The 13,424-nt window shown below is 33.8% G+C and overlaps 1 protein-coding gene across 1 annotated transcript in view; it reads left to right on the forward strand.

The window, feature by feature from the left end:
* LOC150104294 (uncharacterized) overlaps positions 1-13,424 on the forward strand; it is a 636,238-nt gene that overhangs the window by 145,448 nt on the left and 477,366 nt on the right. Inside the window, exon 14 of the mRNA XM_090396452.1 lies at positions 3,687-3,863. Coding sequence (XP_090252578.1) covers positions 3,687-3,863 — 177 coding nt within the window. The remainder of the gene's footprint in view (positions 1-3,686; positions 3,864-13,424) is intronic.

Genomic DNA, 13,424 nt, shown 5'->3' on the forward strand with positions numbered 1-13,424 from the left:
ACTGTAGGTGAAAGTTTAATTCCTTGATGTAAATTTTTACTCCATTTTATTATTATTTCATTTAAGTAGATATTAAAAAGAGTTGCTGAGAGGGGACATCCCTGTCGGACCCCTTGGTTTATCTCTCTTGTATATGATAGCTCATGATTTAATCTTATTTGTATTTGATTATTTTCATATATACTCATGACAGCTTTTAGGATATTATTTGGTATTTGTCTTTCTTTTAATATGTTAAATAATATGTTTCTTTTAACTTTGTCAAATGCTTTTTCAAAGTCGATCAATGTAATATGTGTTTCTAAATTATATTCTCTTCTTTTCTCTATTATTAATTTTAGGCAGAAGGCTGGGTATATACATGATCGTCCTTTTCTAAATCCATTTTCTACCTCTAGAATAAAGTTTTCGGAATATTTCATTAGTTTGTTATTTAAGATTCTGCTGTATATTTTGTAACATGAATTTAGTATACTGATACCTCTATAGTTTTTAGGGTCATCTCTATTACCTTTCTTAAAGATAGGAATCACAATTGCTTTTTTCCATTCTATTGGGGGGATACCAGTTGAGTAAATTTTATTTAAAAATAATAAGAGTCTTCCTTTGAATCTTGTTCCTGCGTATTTATATAGTTCTGAACCTAGCTTATCTTCTCCAGGTGATTTTCCGTTTCTTGTTTCTTTCAGGCTGATTTCTAATTCTTCTTCAGTTATTTCCTTTTCATTTTCATTAATTGTTCGCCAGTCGTCTTTTTTAAAATATTTGTCTGTCCACAGTTCTGTGTAGTAATTTAGAAATTCTTCTAATTTCAATTCAGTGTTTAATTTTATGTTTTCTTTGGTATCTGCATTTAGGTGTTTCAAAATCTTATATACATGGGGTCTTATTTTATATAAATCATGTTCTAAATTAGAAACAAATTTATTCCATGATTCTCTGTCTTTTTCTGACTTCTCTTTTAGCTATGGCTCTTATTCTTTTATATTCTATTTCATCTTCTAATCTTTTACTGCTTAACCATTTGTGATAGGCTTCTTTTTTCTTTTTGATTATTTCTTTGATTGTATCATCCCAGATCTTCAGTTTTTTTCTTTTATTGAATTTTTTGGTCTTTCCTAAGCTTTCATTTGCATTTAGTATCATTTTTATATTAAGCCATTCTATTTCTATTTTTTCATTTTGTTTTATTTTATCTAGATACTGGTTAATTCTTTGTTCATATAGCCATTGTACATTTGTGTCATTCAATAGTCTAGTTTTATAAACAAATGTTTCAATTTTTCTTTCTGTTCTTGTTACTTGTAGCCATTTAGGTGGTAATCTTAATTTTATTTTAACAAGGAAGTGGTCACTGCTTATTTCATATCCTCTGTGAACTCTAACATCTAGTGAAAATTTTGATGTCTTTTCATTTAATATGAAGTAATCTAATATTGATTTCCATCCTCTTGCTGCCCAAGTATATTTATGTATGTCTTTATGTTTATAGAAGGAATTCATTATTTTTAGGTTATTATAAACTACAAAGTCAATCAATTTTTTACCATTTCTGTTTAGAGTGTGTTCTCCATGTATTCCTATATTATTATTAATTTTCGTGTTTCCAATTCTTGCATTTAAGTCTCCTGCTAAAATTATGTAATCATTTTTATTTATTTTATTATATATGTTTTGTAGCTGATTATAAAAATCAATATTATCCTGTTCTCTTCCTTCTTCTGGAGCATATAAACCAATTATTGTTAAATAGCCTCTATCTATTTTTATTCTAGCTTCTATTATTCTTTCATTCCATAATTTATAATGTTTTAACTGTTTTGAAAGGGAGTTATGAATCCAAATCATGACTCCTGCTTGTGCTCTTTGGTCTCTGTCGACTCCACTGTATATCACATTAAAATTTTCAGTTTTCATAGTTCCTTTTAATTTCTTTTTTGTTTCAGTGATTACTGCTATTTTAAAATTTCTTTCATTTAATAACTGGTCTAGTTCTATTTCTTTATATGCTATTCCTCTTACATTCCAGTTTGCTATGTGTATTATATTTTGTCGTTTCCATTTTCGTTTTCCCTTTTCCATTCCAGGGTCGTTTCCCATAGATTCAATCCGATTATCTTTTTCTGTCAGCTTACAAGTATGGTTATGTTCTCCATGCCAGGGGACTAGCCTGATGATGGAATAGTTCAGTGGTAGGGCTGCTACCTTAAGGCTTCTGAACTCGCCTTCTTCCGAATTTAAACCCATAGGAGGAATAGGGTATATTGAAGGGGAAAGGGTAGATTATAGAAGAAATATAGTAAGGTTTATAGAGAGGACATAGTTGTAAGGCCAGAAATGAAAAGACCCCATGGCCCTCGAGTACTCTAATAGCACAAGGGTCATAAAGTAAGAAGAGTTGGCTGATAAGGCCTTATAGGAAAGATTAAAGTAAGTGGGTCTTCCTCAAAGTAGAAGAAGGAGAGGGTAGATCCAGCTAGGGGTCCATGGGAGTGCCGCTTCCCTTACAATCAAGATGATTGCCCCTTATGGCCCTGTTGGTCCACGAGTCCTTATTCAGTATATTCGGACCACCCCACCATATATATACACACACATGCACACGCATGTACACACACATACATGGTGGGCTCCCCTATCCGCTACCCAGGGGACGCGCTCTCTAGGGGTTACAGGGTCCCCTGAGAGGACTATGTTGTATAGTCTTCAAAATCAACAGGTGATAGCTTTTAGCAAAATGGTCATTTATTAGCTGAACAATCTCTTCTGCATCTGCCACCTACATGCAGTCCTCATTCAGTAAAGTTATCCTTTCACCTTTATTCTTTCCTATATATCAGCATAACAACAGAATTCTTTTGGGTAGTCATTAGTTTGCAGAGCAAGTTTCTTTTCATACTTAACTTTTCATACAATACCTGTAAATTTTCTAGTCAATGCCTTATAATTTTCTTGACTGACATCATCCTTATGCATGTAGTATTCCTCACTCCTACTCTATTTATTCTTTGAACTCTAGGGACATAGTTTAAGTATTTTTTTAATGTTCTCATCCTTCCCATCTTCCAACTAATATACTGCATGCTTCAACGTAGTATTCTCCTCAGTTGATCATAATTTCCTGATTCATAGTTCATCATGTGACCTTTTCTGAATGGAAATCCATATACTTAGCCATTTCCCAGGTTAGTTCAATAATGACTAGCAAGTATTTTATTTGTAATATTTTTTGCAGGACCATTATGTTATCCATGTTACAAGTGAATATGGTAAATGCAAATCAGTCTGCATGTTATGTTTCATGCTGTCACTATTGCACATAGACTAGTTAAATTACATTCTTTGTTATATTATCTCAAAATATTAAAAAAAAAAGAAGAAAAAAAGGAAGTTTACACACCTTTACTTGCACTTCAAATTCAGTTTACTATGAAATGAAGCTTTTCATACATTTGAGAATGCATCATATGCTGCATTTTTGAGAAACTGTTTGTGGTACTTGAGATTAGCATTTCTCTCTGTGTGTGCGTGCGTGCGCGCGTAGGACTCCATGGAGGTAACATGTAGTAGTAGTGAAAATAATTTTAAAACTGAAATCTATATCTATTTGTGTGTGTGTGTGTGTGTGTATATATATATATATATTTTTTTTTTTTTTTTTTTCTTTTCTCTATCTCTCTCTGTAGGTGCATCTTGTGCAACACTTCCAGATATTCAAGATGGATTTATAGTAGATTCTGATAAGGATTATTTGTTCGGTGATGAAGCTAAAGTACAGTGCCATAAAGGTTATAAATTGGAAGGAAGTTCCATCATTAAATGTGGACCAAACCAAACATTCTATAATGTGCCATTATGTAAAGGTAAATATTCCTCTGTGAAAGTAACAAGATTGATTTTATTACAGCATTCATGCATTCTTAGACCAATGCACAGCAGATTCAGTAGTAAAGTTGTGCACTTCATTAAGAGTATCTGGATTGATTTTTCTTGTGTTGAGGTAGTGTTTCATCTGTTTGTCATAGGAATGAATGACAGGTATCTAGAACAGGAAACCAGTACAGCAATCCCTCGATTAATGCCCCCTGATTAGTGCGTAATTTTTTTTCGATATCCAAATTCGATTAATGTGCATTTATACATCTTAAAAATAAATGTTACAGATTTTAAAAATTTTCGATCTATACATTTTTTATGGCTAACTATTTTAAAAAATCACTCACCAGAATGAAATAATTTAGTTACTGATTTGAAACATTTTACAAAGTTATTTTTTAATGGCATACTACACTATTTCGTGTACAATATGTTCCAAATTTACCGCCAAAATTTATGTCGTGATCTGATCAGCAAAATGCTATGTAAAGCAGATTGCTGATCATATCTCATGCAGTTATTTTCCTTACTTTTTTATTTAAAATTATTTTCCTAACCTTTAATCATGAGTAAAAGAATTAGTGAGCAAAAAATAGAAGAGTTAAAATGATTCGAAAAGTAATCTGATTGGAAGAAAAATGAACAACCCAAGTCTAGAGCAAAGATAGGACAAGAACACAAAAATGGGTAAATCTAAAGGTAAGGCTGCTTCAAGTTCATCATACATGCACTGAAAATCAAAGTATTATAATGATTGAATTAGAGAGACTTCTTTTTACATAGGGAGCGAAGATTGTAACCAAAAACGGATCCTGCTAAACACTGGCCTTATTAAATCAAAAGTCTCTTTGTAACCTGGAAAAAAAGTGCTATCAATGATGGAAAAGAAGAAGAATTCCATGCTAGTGCTGGGTGATTTGAGCATTTCAAAAAGAGAAATAGCCTACATAATGTTCTAATCACAGGCGAAGCTGCAAGTGCAGATAAGGGTAAATGGGTAAATCTAAGATCATATCTCATGCAGATCATCAAGATATCCAGATATTTTGAAGAAAATTGTGTAAGAAAGGGACTATTGTGATCAACACATTTAATGTCGATGAAACCAGCCTTTTTTGGAATCGAATGCCTTGGAAGAATGTGCTTCCAAATGGCTTGTGTGTATATATATATATATACAGGCCATTTGGAAGCACATTCTTCCACATTGTGCAAATGATTTTAGAGACTTTTCAAATGAATCTAAGTTAATTAAATCTCATTCTGAGAAATTGAGTGGTTCTGACCTGCTAAATTTAGATGCACAGCAGGAAGATCCTGAAGAATATGAAGAAAATTTAATCACTGACAAGCCCAAAGAGGTTTCACAGAAACAATTTGAAAATTGTTTTCGTACAAAGTTTTTAAGCAGCAATGCTTAGAGACTGACCCTGGTGAAGTAAAAACCAGTAAAATTTGCAGAAGAGGCAATAGGGCCATACCGTCAGTTGTATGAAAAAAAGAAACATAGTGCCTGCCAAAATACGTTAGCTCAATTCTTTGTTAAGCAGCAGAATAATAAATTTATATTCTGAATATATTTTATTGTCTTTCAGCTTCATGGTTTTCCTTTAACTAGACCCTGAGACATATCCTAATTCTTTTATAAAAAAAAAATTAAGGGTAAAAAAAGAAATCTGAGGAACGAATTATACATTTTTCCATAGGTTATTATATTCAGTTAGTGCGTTTTCGATTAATGTGCCTGTTTTAAAGAACAGGCACATCAATCCCTAAATTAATGCGCATTAGGTGCATTAATTGAGGGATTGCTGTACTGAACTTCAGTCAGACATGAGAAAATAAAGTTTCTGAAAAGATTGAAATGCTGTGTTTATGGAAACAGTGTGATGTCCAGATCTTATATTTTTGAGAGGGTGAAATATGTTTATTAGAACCTAAAAGAAGTTAGCTATGACGAGTAATCTGAACTTCAGCAACATACTTTGTGCAAGAAATGTTGAACTAAAAAGTTTGTTTTGAAATGACATTCAAAAATGATAGCAAAAAAAATAATAGCAAAAAAAAAAAGTCCTAGCAGAATGATTATATCATTAATTTTGAATGGGAATTTATTATTATTATTATATAGGCCTTGGGGAAGACCACACTCCTACCAAGTGCATCCCCCAGGTGGCAGATGGGAGAAACCCAAATGAGTTGCTCTGAATAAAGAATAAAGAGCCATGGACCAAAGGATGTAGCAGAGCCATAGCAAGCTGGCTACATTATTATGCCAGCAACCTCTATGAGCTGGAGAAAGTCTACAAACCGAGATAGTGTTACTGCATAAGGGACAGCTGACGTGCATACTTGAAGACCACATAGAATAGGTGAGAAATCAGCAATGTGGTCAGCCAAGGACGTGAAACACATGGCCATCCTCAACATAAGATCATTATACCGACCTGGAAAATTGCAGTTAGTCCAGGAAAATTTAAAAAGACTGAAATGCAGTATTTTAGGTTTATCAGAGACATATTGGTACACAGATGGATTCATGGATTTACCAGAAGGAAGACTATATAACATACACAGAGGAGTTGCATTATTAATTGAGAAAAAACTTACACACTCAGTAATTGAAATAAAACGAGTGTCTCCTAGAATAATCACAGCCAAACTTCAAGCAAAAGAAAAAGGTCAGACAATTAAAATAATCCAAATATATGAGTGTCTCCTAGAATAATCACAGCCAAACTTCAAGCAAAAGAAAAAGGTCAGACAATTAAAATAATCCAAATATATGCACCAGATAGTAACCATTCAGAGGAAGAAATAGAAATTTTCTATGAAGAACCAACAGGAAATAAATAATTCCAAAAATAGAGAACTCATGATAGTGGTGGGAGATTTTAACGCTAAAATAGGACAGTTCATAGCAGACAAAAAAGATGTGATGGGGAAATTTGGACACGGAGCTTAACGACAGAGGAGAACAATTACTTCACTTCTGTAAAGCAAACGATCTAATGATTGCAAACACATTGTTCTATCAATTGCCCTAATAACAAATATACATGGACATCCCCCAGATGGTAATATAAAGAACTGCATAGACGATATCATCATAAACAAACAATGGAAAAATCAGTAAATAATGTACGAACATTAAGAAGCTTTGATTTCGACACTGACCACGAAATATTAACTGCCAAAGTGAAGATAAAATTCAACAGGAAAAACAATATCAGAAAAGAAGAAAACATCAACTTATCAAAACTAAAAGATAGCTCAAGCAGAAGTCGAGTTTTAGAACAGATGTGCTTGAAATTAAAACCTTCCATCTTCCAGAACAGTGGAAAATACTGGGAAGAAGAAAAAGAAACAGTGTTATCAATTGCAAAAGACACTCTAGGTACCAAACCCAAAATAAACAAACAATGAATAACCCAAGAAATCGTAGCTACAATAGAAGAGAAAAGAGAGGCCAAGATACTTGTAAACCAATAAAATAACGAAGAGACTAGAGAAAAATACAGAGCACTAAAAAATAAAGTTGATAACCTATGCAAAAAAGTCAAAGAAAAATGGTTAGAAGAAAAAGCTAAGAAATGCCAAGAAGCATGCCAACAAAACAACCTAAAAGTCTTCCATGATACTATAAGAGAAATTACAAAGGAATTCTCAGCAAAAGCAGTAACAGTGATAAACAACAAGATGACTGAAACCAGAAATATTGAAGATATAAGAAAATCTGGTCAAACCATTTTAAGACTATCTTTCACCAAGGAGACAAAACTACAATGCCAACAATAGAAGAAAATAACGACCACCCAAAAATTTTACAAGAAGTTAGATATGCAATAAAACAGATGAAAAACAATAAAGCACCAGGCATTGATACTGTCCCTACTGAACTGTGATCATATGGAGGCAGCACATCAATAGAATATTTAACAACCCTATTCAATAAAATACTACAAACAGGAGAGATCCCAGATGAGTAGAGAACTGGAAAGATCATCCCAATGTACAAGAAAGGAGACAAAAGAGACTGCAGAAATTACAGACGAATCAATTTACTCTCCCACACCTATAAAATATTCGTACGAATTATACAAAATAGTTACTTAAGTTTGAGTTTCTTATTCGGTTTTAAAACTATGCGGGATTTGATATCCCCTTAATTTAAGTAATATACAAAATAGATTAAAAAAACACCTATGAAGAACTGATAGGCATAGAACAAGCTGGTTTCCAAGGAAACTATTCAACAATAGACCAGATTTTCACATTGCACCAACTAGTAGAGCTCAGCTAGGAAGACCATAAAGAACTATATTGTTGTTTTGTGGACTTTAAACAAGCTTTCGATAGCATCAACAGAGAAATCCTTCTTAAAGTTCTACTAGAAAAAGCAATAGACAGATATATAATACAGTTTCTGATAAAATATTACTCTAAGACAAATGCAATAAAAAGGACACACTCACAACAGAACCCATAGAGATCCAAAAAGGAGTAATGCAAGGATGCCCATTATCCCCATGCCTATTCAACATATATCTAGACTTAGTTGTAAAGAAGGCAATAGACAATGAGCCTGGAATCAATGTCAATGGTTTAAACATAAATAATATCAAATATGTGGATGATCTCATCCTTATTGCAAGAAACCCCAAATGGAACTACAAAGGTTGATAAACAATCTAAATGAAACCTGTAAAACATATGATATAACAATAAATATCTTCTTCTTTTTGTGCTATCTTCTATCGAAGGTCAGCGACCATCTTGGCGAACAAACTGCGGTCTTGTGCTAATCTGAGCAGTTGTGCACTGCTCTTTCCTGTCCACGTCTTGATGTTGTCAAACCATGATATTCTTTTTCTTCCTCTAGTTCCTTTGCCATCAATTCTTCCTACCAAAATAGTTTGTAGAAGTTGGTATTTGCTGTTTCTCATGATGTGGCCAAGATATGATGTTTTTCGTTTCTTGATTATTTGTACAAGATGTTTAGCTTTGCCAATGGATTTTAAGACCTCTTCATTGGTAATTTTTTCTGTCCATGATATCTTTAGCATTCTTCTGTTTAGCCACATCTCAAAGGCTTCGATTTTCTTGATTTTTGTCGCCTTCAATGTCCATGTTTCAACTCCATAGAGCAGAATAGGCCATATGTAACATTTCAGCATTCGGCATCTGACTTCCATGTTTAGGTCTTTATTGCAGAATAGTGTTCTCATTTTCATGAAGGACTGCCGTGCAACTTCAATCCTTGTCTTTATATCTATTTCTGGATCCCACCGTTCATTAAGCCAACAACCAAGATATTTATATCTTGACACTTGATCAATATTTTTCCCATTGAGTGTCAGTTTCATTGATGGGGCTGGATGTTTGCTGATGATCATGTATTTTGTCTTGTTGATGTTTATATTTATTCCCATTCTTTGGCTTTCTATGTATACTCTGTCAATGAGTTTTTGGAGATCCATAATGTTATCTGCAATTAGCACGGTGTCATCTGCATATCGTAGGTTGTTAACAATCTTTCCATTTATTGTGATTCCCTCTGGACATTAAGACCATAAAGAACTATATTGTTGTTTTGTGGACTTTAAACAAGCTTTCGATAGCATCAACAGAGAAATCCTTCTTAAAGTTCTACTAGAAAAAGCAATAGACAAATATATAATACACTTTCTGATAAAATATTACTCTAAGACAAATGCAATAATTAAAAAGGACACACTCACAACAGAACCCATAGAGATCCAAAAAGGAGTAATGCAAGGATGCCCATTATCCCCATGCCTATTCAACATATATCTAGACTTAGTTGTAAAGAAGGCAATAGACAATGAGCCTGGAATCAATGTCAATGGTTTAAACATAAATAATATCAAATATGTGGATGATCTCATCCTTATTGCAAGAAACCCCAAATGGAACTACAAAGGTTGATAAACAGGCTAAATGAAACCTGTAAAACATATGATATAACAATAAATATACAAAAGACAAAAGTGATGAAAATAGAGAGGAACAGAACTACCATCTCAGCCACCCTAAATGGAGAACAAATAGAACAAGTAGAGAACTTCATATATCTTGGATCAAAACTAACAGAAACAATAGATGAACTCAAAACAATCAAACACAGAATAGCGATAGGCTGGACTACCATGGGAAAATTACAGAAAATCTGGAAAACAAACAAGTTATCTAAGTAAGCCAAAATCAAATTATATGAATCAATTTTTGTAATAGATTTCACAGTTTGATATGAACACAGATGGATAAGAAAATAACTATTTATTAACTTAAAAGCTAATATTTTGCTGGTATTATATCCAGCATCTTCAGAGCACACAACACAAAGTTTGTTACAAATGCAAAACGACCACAATGTGGTGTAACAGTGGGGCTAGTAAAAGTAATTGCAGCGTGTAACACAAGTCCTAATATGGCACTATCTAGGTTTAAAAAAAAAAAAAAATTCAAAGTTTTGAAATAGTAGTCCAAATGATAGTCTTAGAAAGTTTGAAAAAATGAAATAAAATAAAAGTAATAAATATTAATTTGGTCTTAAGATGACTGTCTCCCAAATCTTTGGTAGATTTATACAGCCATACTTGTTAAGGTTTGGAGTATGTTTTAAGGCTTCTGTTGATTCCAGAAACAACCTCTCTGACTTGTAGAAGCTTCTGTGCATTACTTTTGTTTCTTTCCAATTGAGCTTTTTTCAAATTTTTCCAATTTCTTTCCATTTTCGGTTTATAGAAAACCCACACATACAGGGAGATACTTACACAAAAAATCACACCATCATCCTTCTCAACAATATGGTATCTTAAAAACACTAACCCATAGAGCTAGAGCAATCTGTTCCAATGGCATTGCTCTCACTGCTGAACTTTCTCACCTATGACACACCTTCTTAACCAACGGTTATAATCCCCATAAAATAGATAACATACTAAATGCTACCCAGAAATCCCCTCTATCTACCACAGAAGACTACAACAAAACTATCACCATCCCATACATTAAAGGCACATCTGAAAAGATATCTAAGGTGCTTAACAAACACCAGCTACACACAGTATTTAAACCTTATGTAAAATTAGCAACTCTCATCCGTTCACCTAAGGACAAATGCACACTCCTTTATCACATCCAGGAGTCTATGAAGTGCCCTGTTCTTGCCATCAAGCCTACTACGGACAGACAGGAAGACCTGTGGACATCCACCTCAGTGAACACAAAAAATATATCTGACACTTTTGCTATGGCAAGTTGGGTCTGGCAGACGATGCTTTGGATACCCCTGCACACAGGATCAATTGGAAAGAAACAAAAGTAATGCACTAGCTCCACTGTTACCAGATTGTGGTCGTTTTGCATTTGTTACAAACTTTGTGTTATGTGCTCTGAAGATGCTGGATATAATACCAGCGAAATATTAGCTTTTAAGTTAATAAATAGTTATTTTCTTATCCATCTGTGTTCATATCAAACCGTGAAATCTATTACAAAAATGTCTGACGAACACATAAGCCTATCCACGCGTATATATGAATCAATAATTATACCAACAGTCATCTATGGCGCAGAAACATGGACAGTTAAGAAAAGAGAGGAGAAAAAACTGCTGGCATTTGAAATGAATGCTTAAGAAAAATAAATAGAACAAGTTGGATAGAAAAGAAAACAAACAGCACAGTCAGACAAGAATTATTGTATAAAAAGACAATAATAGAAAAAATTAGAAAACAATACTGAGATAGTTGTTGTTTTCTAATCAATACTTTTCCAACTGAAAAAAGAAGACCTGGAAGACCAAGAATTACCTGACTGAAATTAATAAAGAGCATCTCGGGATGCAGAACATATAAGGAACTTTGTAGAAAGTTTTTTTACCTTGGGTATAATATACATTAGAGATAGAAACCTGGTTTTAATCCATTTCCCAAGTAAGCAAACAGACAAGAAAGTCAAGTTTGCACCTGCAAGTAGTGCAAGTGTGGGTGATCCGTACGTAGTGCAAGTCTTAGGCAACTTGTGGTAAAGGTGGAATAAGCTCTGATCACTATTCTTAATATTTACCCTTAATGCAAAGCACATCTCCTTGAAAAGATGTATGATGCTATGTATTAAAGGCAAGGGGCCACTACATAGCATCATACATCTCCTCAAGGAGATGTGCTTTGCATTAAGGGTATTAAGAATAGTGATCAGAGCTTATTCCACCTTTACCACGAGTTATCTAAGACTTGCACTATATGCGGATCACCCAGACTTGTACTACTTGCAGGTGCAAACTTGACTTTCTTGTCTGTTTGCTTACTTGGGAAATGGATTAAAACCAGGTTTAAAATAGCTTGGTATCTTTAACGTATATTTTACCAAAGGTAAAAAAACTTTCTACATCTATCTCTCATCCTGAGATTTTTATTTAATATAAGGAACTTTTTCGAACAGCAAGGAATAGAGAAGACTGGAAGATCCTGCTCAAGAGAAGACTCGATCTGTCTTAGACGGAAAAAAAGAAGAATTCTATAGGCATCTCCATGGAGGCTAAAGACTCATTGTGGAAGGCTTACACCAATCATGCCTGTCATATATATATCTCTCCTTGAAATCATTCACAAAGAAAGAAGTACTTTCTTTGTGAATGAAAAACCACCTCTATCACCCATAACACTTATTTACCACTTCCAAGCAAAAAATCCAGTCTTTTACACTCTTGCACAATTTCTAGAATGATCCTTTGTTCTCTCTATAAAACACCTTTAGTAATTTATGTTTTTATCATATCCTCTCTTTCCCACATATTAAGTAAACTTCATAATTCACTTACTTTCAGCTGTCCTCATAGGGATCACATCGTAAACCAGTTACCATTTTGGTAACTTCCCTCTGAAGCCTCTCCACCACTTCCACATCTCAAGAAACCGATGACCAAATCTATTACGTGTCCAGCTGTAGTCATGTCATAGCATTATCCCGAGATTCCGAGAACCGCCTAATTTTTAGAGAGGTATTTACTTAAACAGCACCTCAAGAAAGGTTGTAAACAGTCTGGGTAGTGATCCTTTCCATAATGCATAACATTATACATACCTATACCAGTCCTTCTGTCATTCGTAGGGAGTGGTCTGGGGGACCGCCTAATTTTTAGAGGTCTTTACTTAAACAGCACCTCAATAAAGGTTGAAACCAGTCTGGGTAGTGACCCTTTCCATAATGCATAGCATTATACATACCCATAAGGATATGTGCTTTGCATTATGGGATACTAAGGCAAGTGATCAGGGATTATTATGTTTATACACAAATGTAAGAGTATTTAAAATAAGATAGATGAGTTTATCGCATTGATTGAGATAGTATTCCCAAAAATAATTGGAAATAAGTGAAATTTGGTTGTCTGAGGAGAGTGTGATGTTGGGAATAGAATTAGAAGGATATATAATTTTCCAGAAGGATAGAAATGTGAAAAGAGTAGGGGGGGGGGGGACTGCTGATAATGATTGCAGAAGAATTGTGTCCACAAAGTG

The sequence above is a fragment of the Typopeltis vanoorti genome, chromosome 8 (assembly GCF_054136105.1).
Source record: "Typopeltis vanoorti isolate ZY-2024b chromosome 8, IOZ_Tvanoo_1.0, whole genome shotgun sequence".
In the NCBI taxonomy this organism is placed as follows: Eukaryota; Metazoa; Arthropoda; class Arachnida; order Uropygi; family Thelyphonidae; genus Typopeltis; species Typopeltis vanoorti.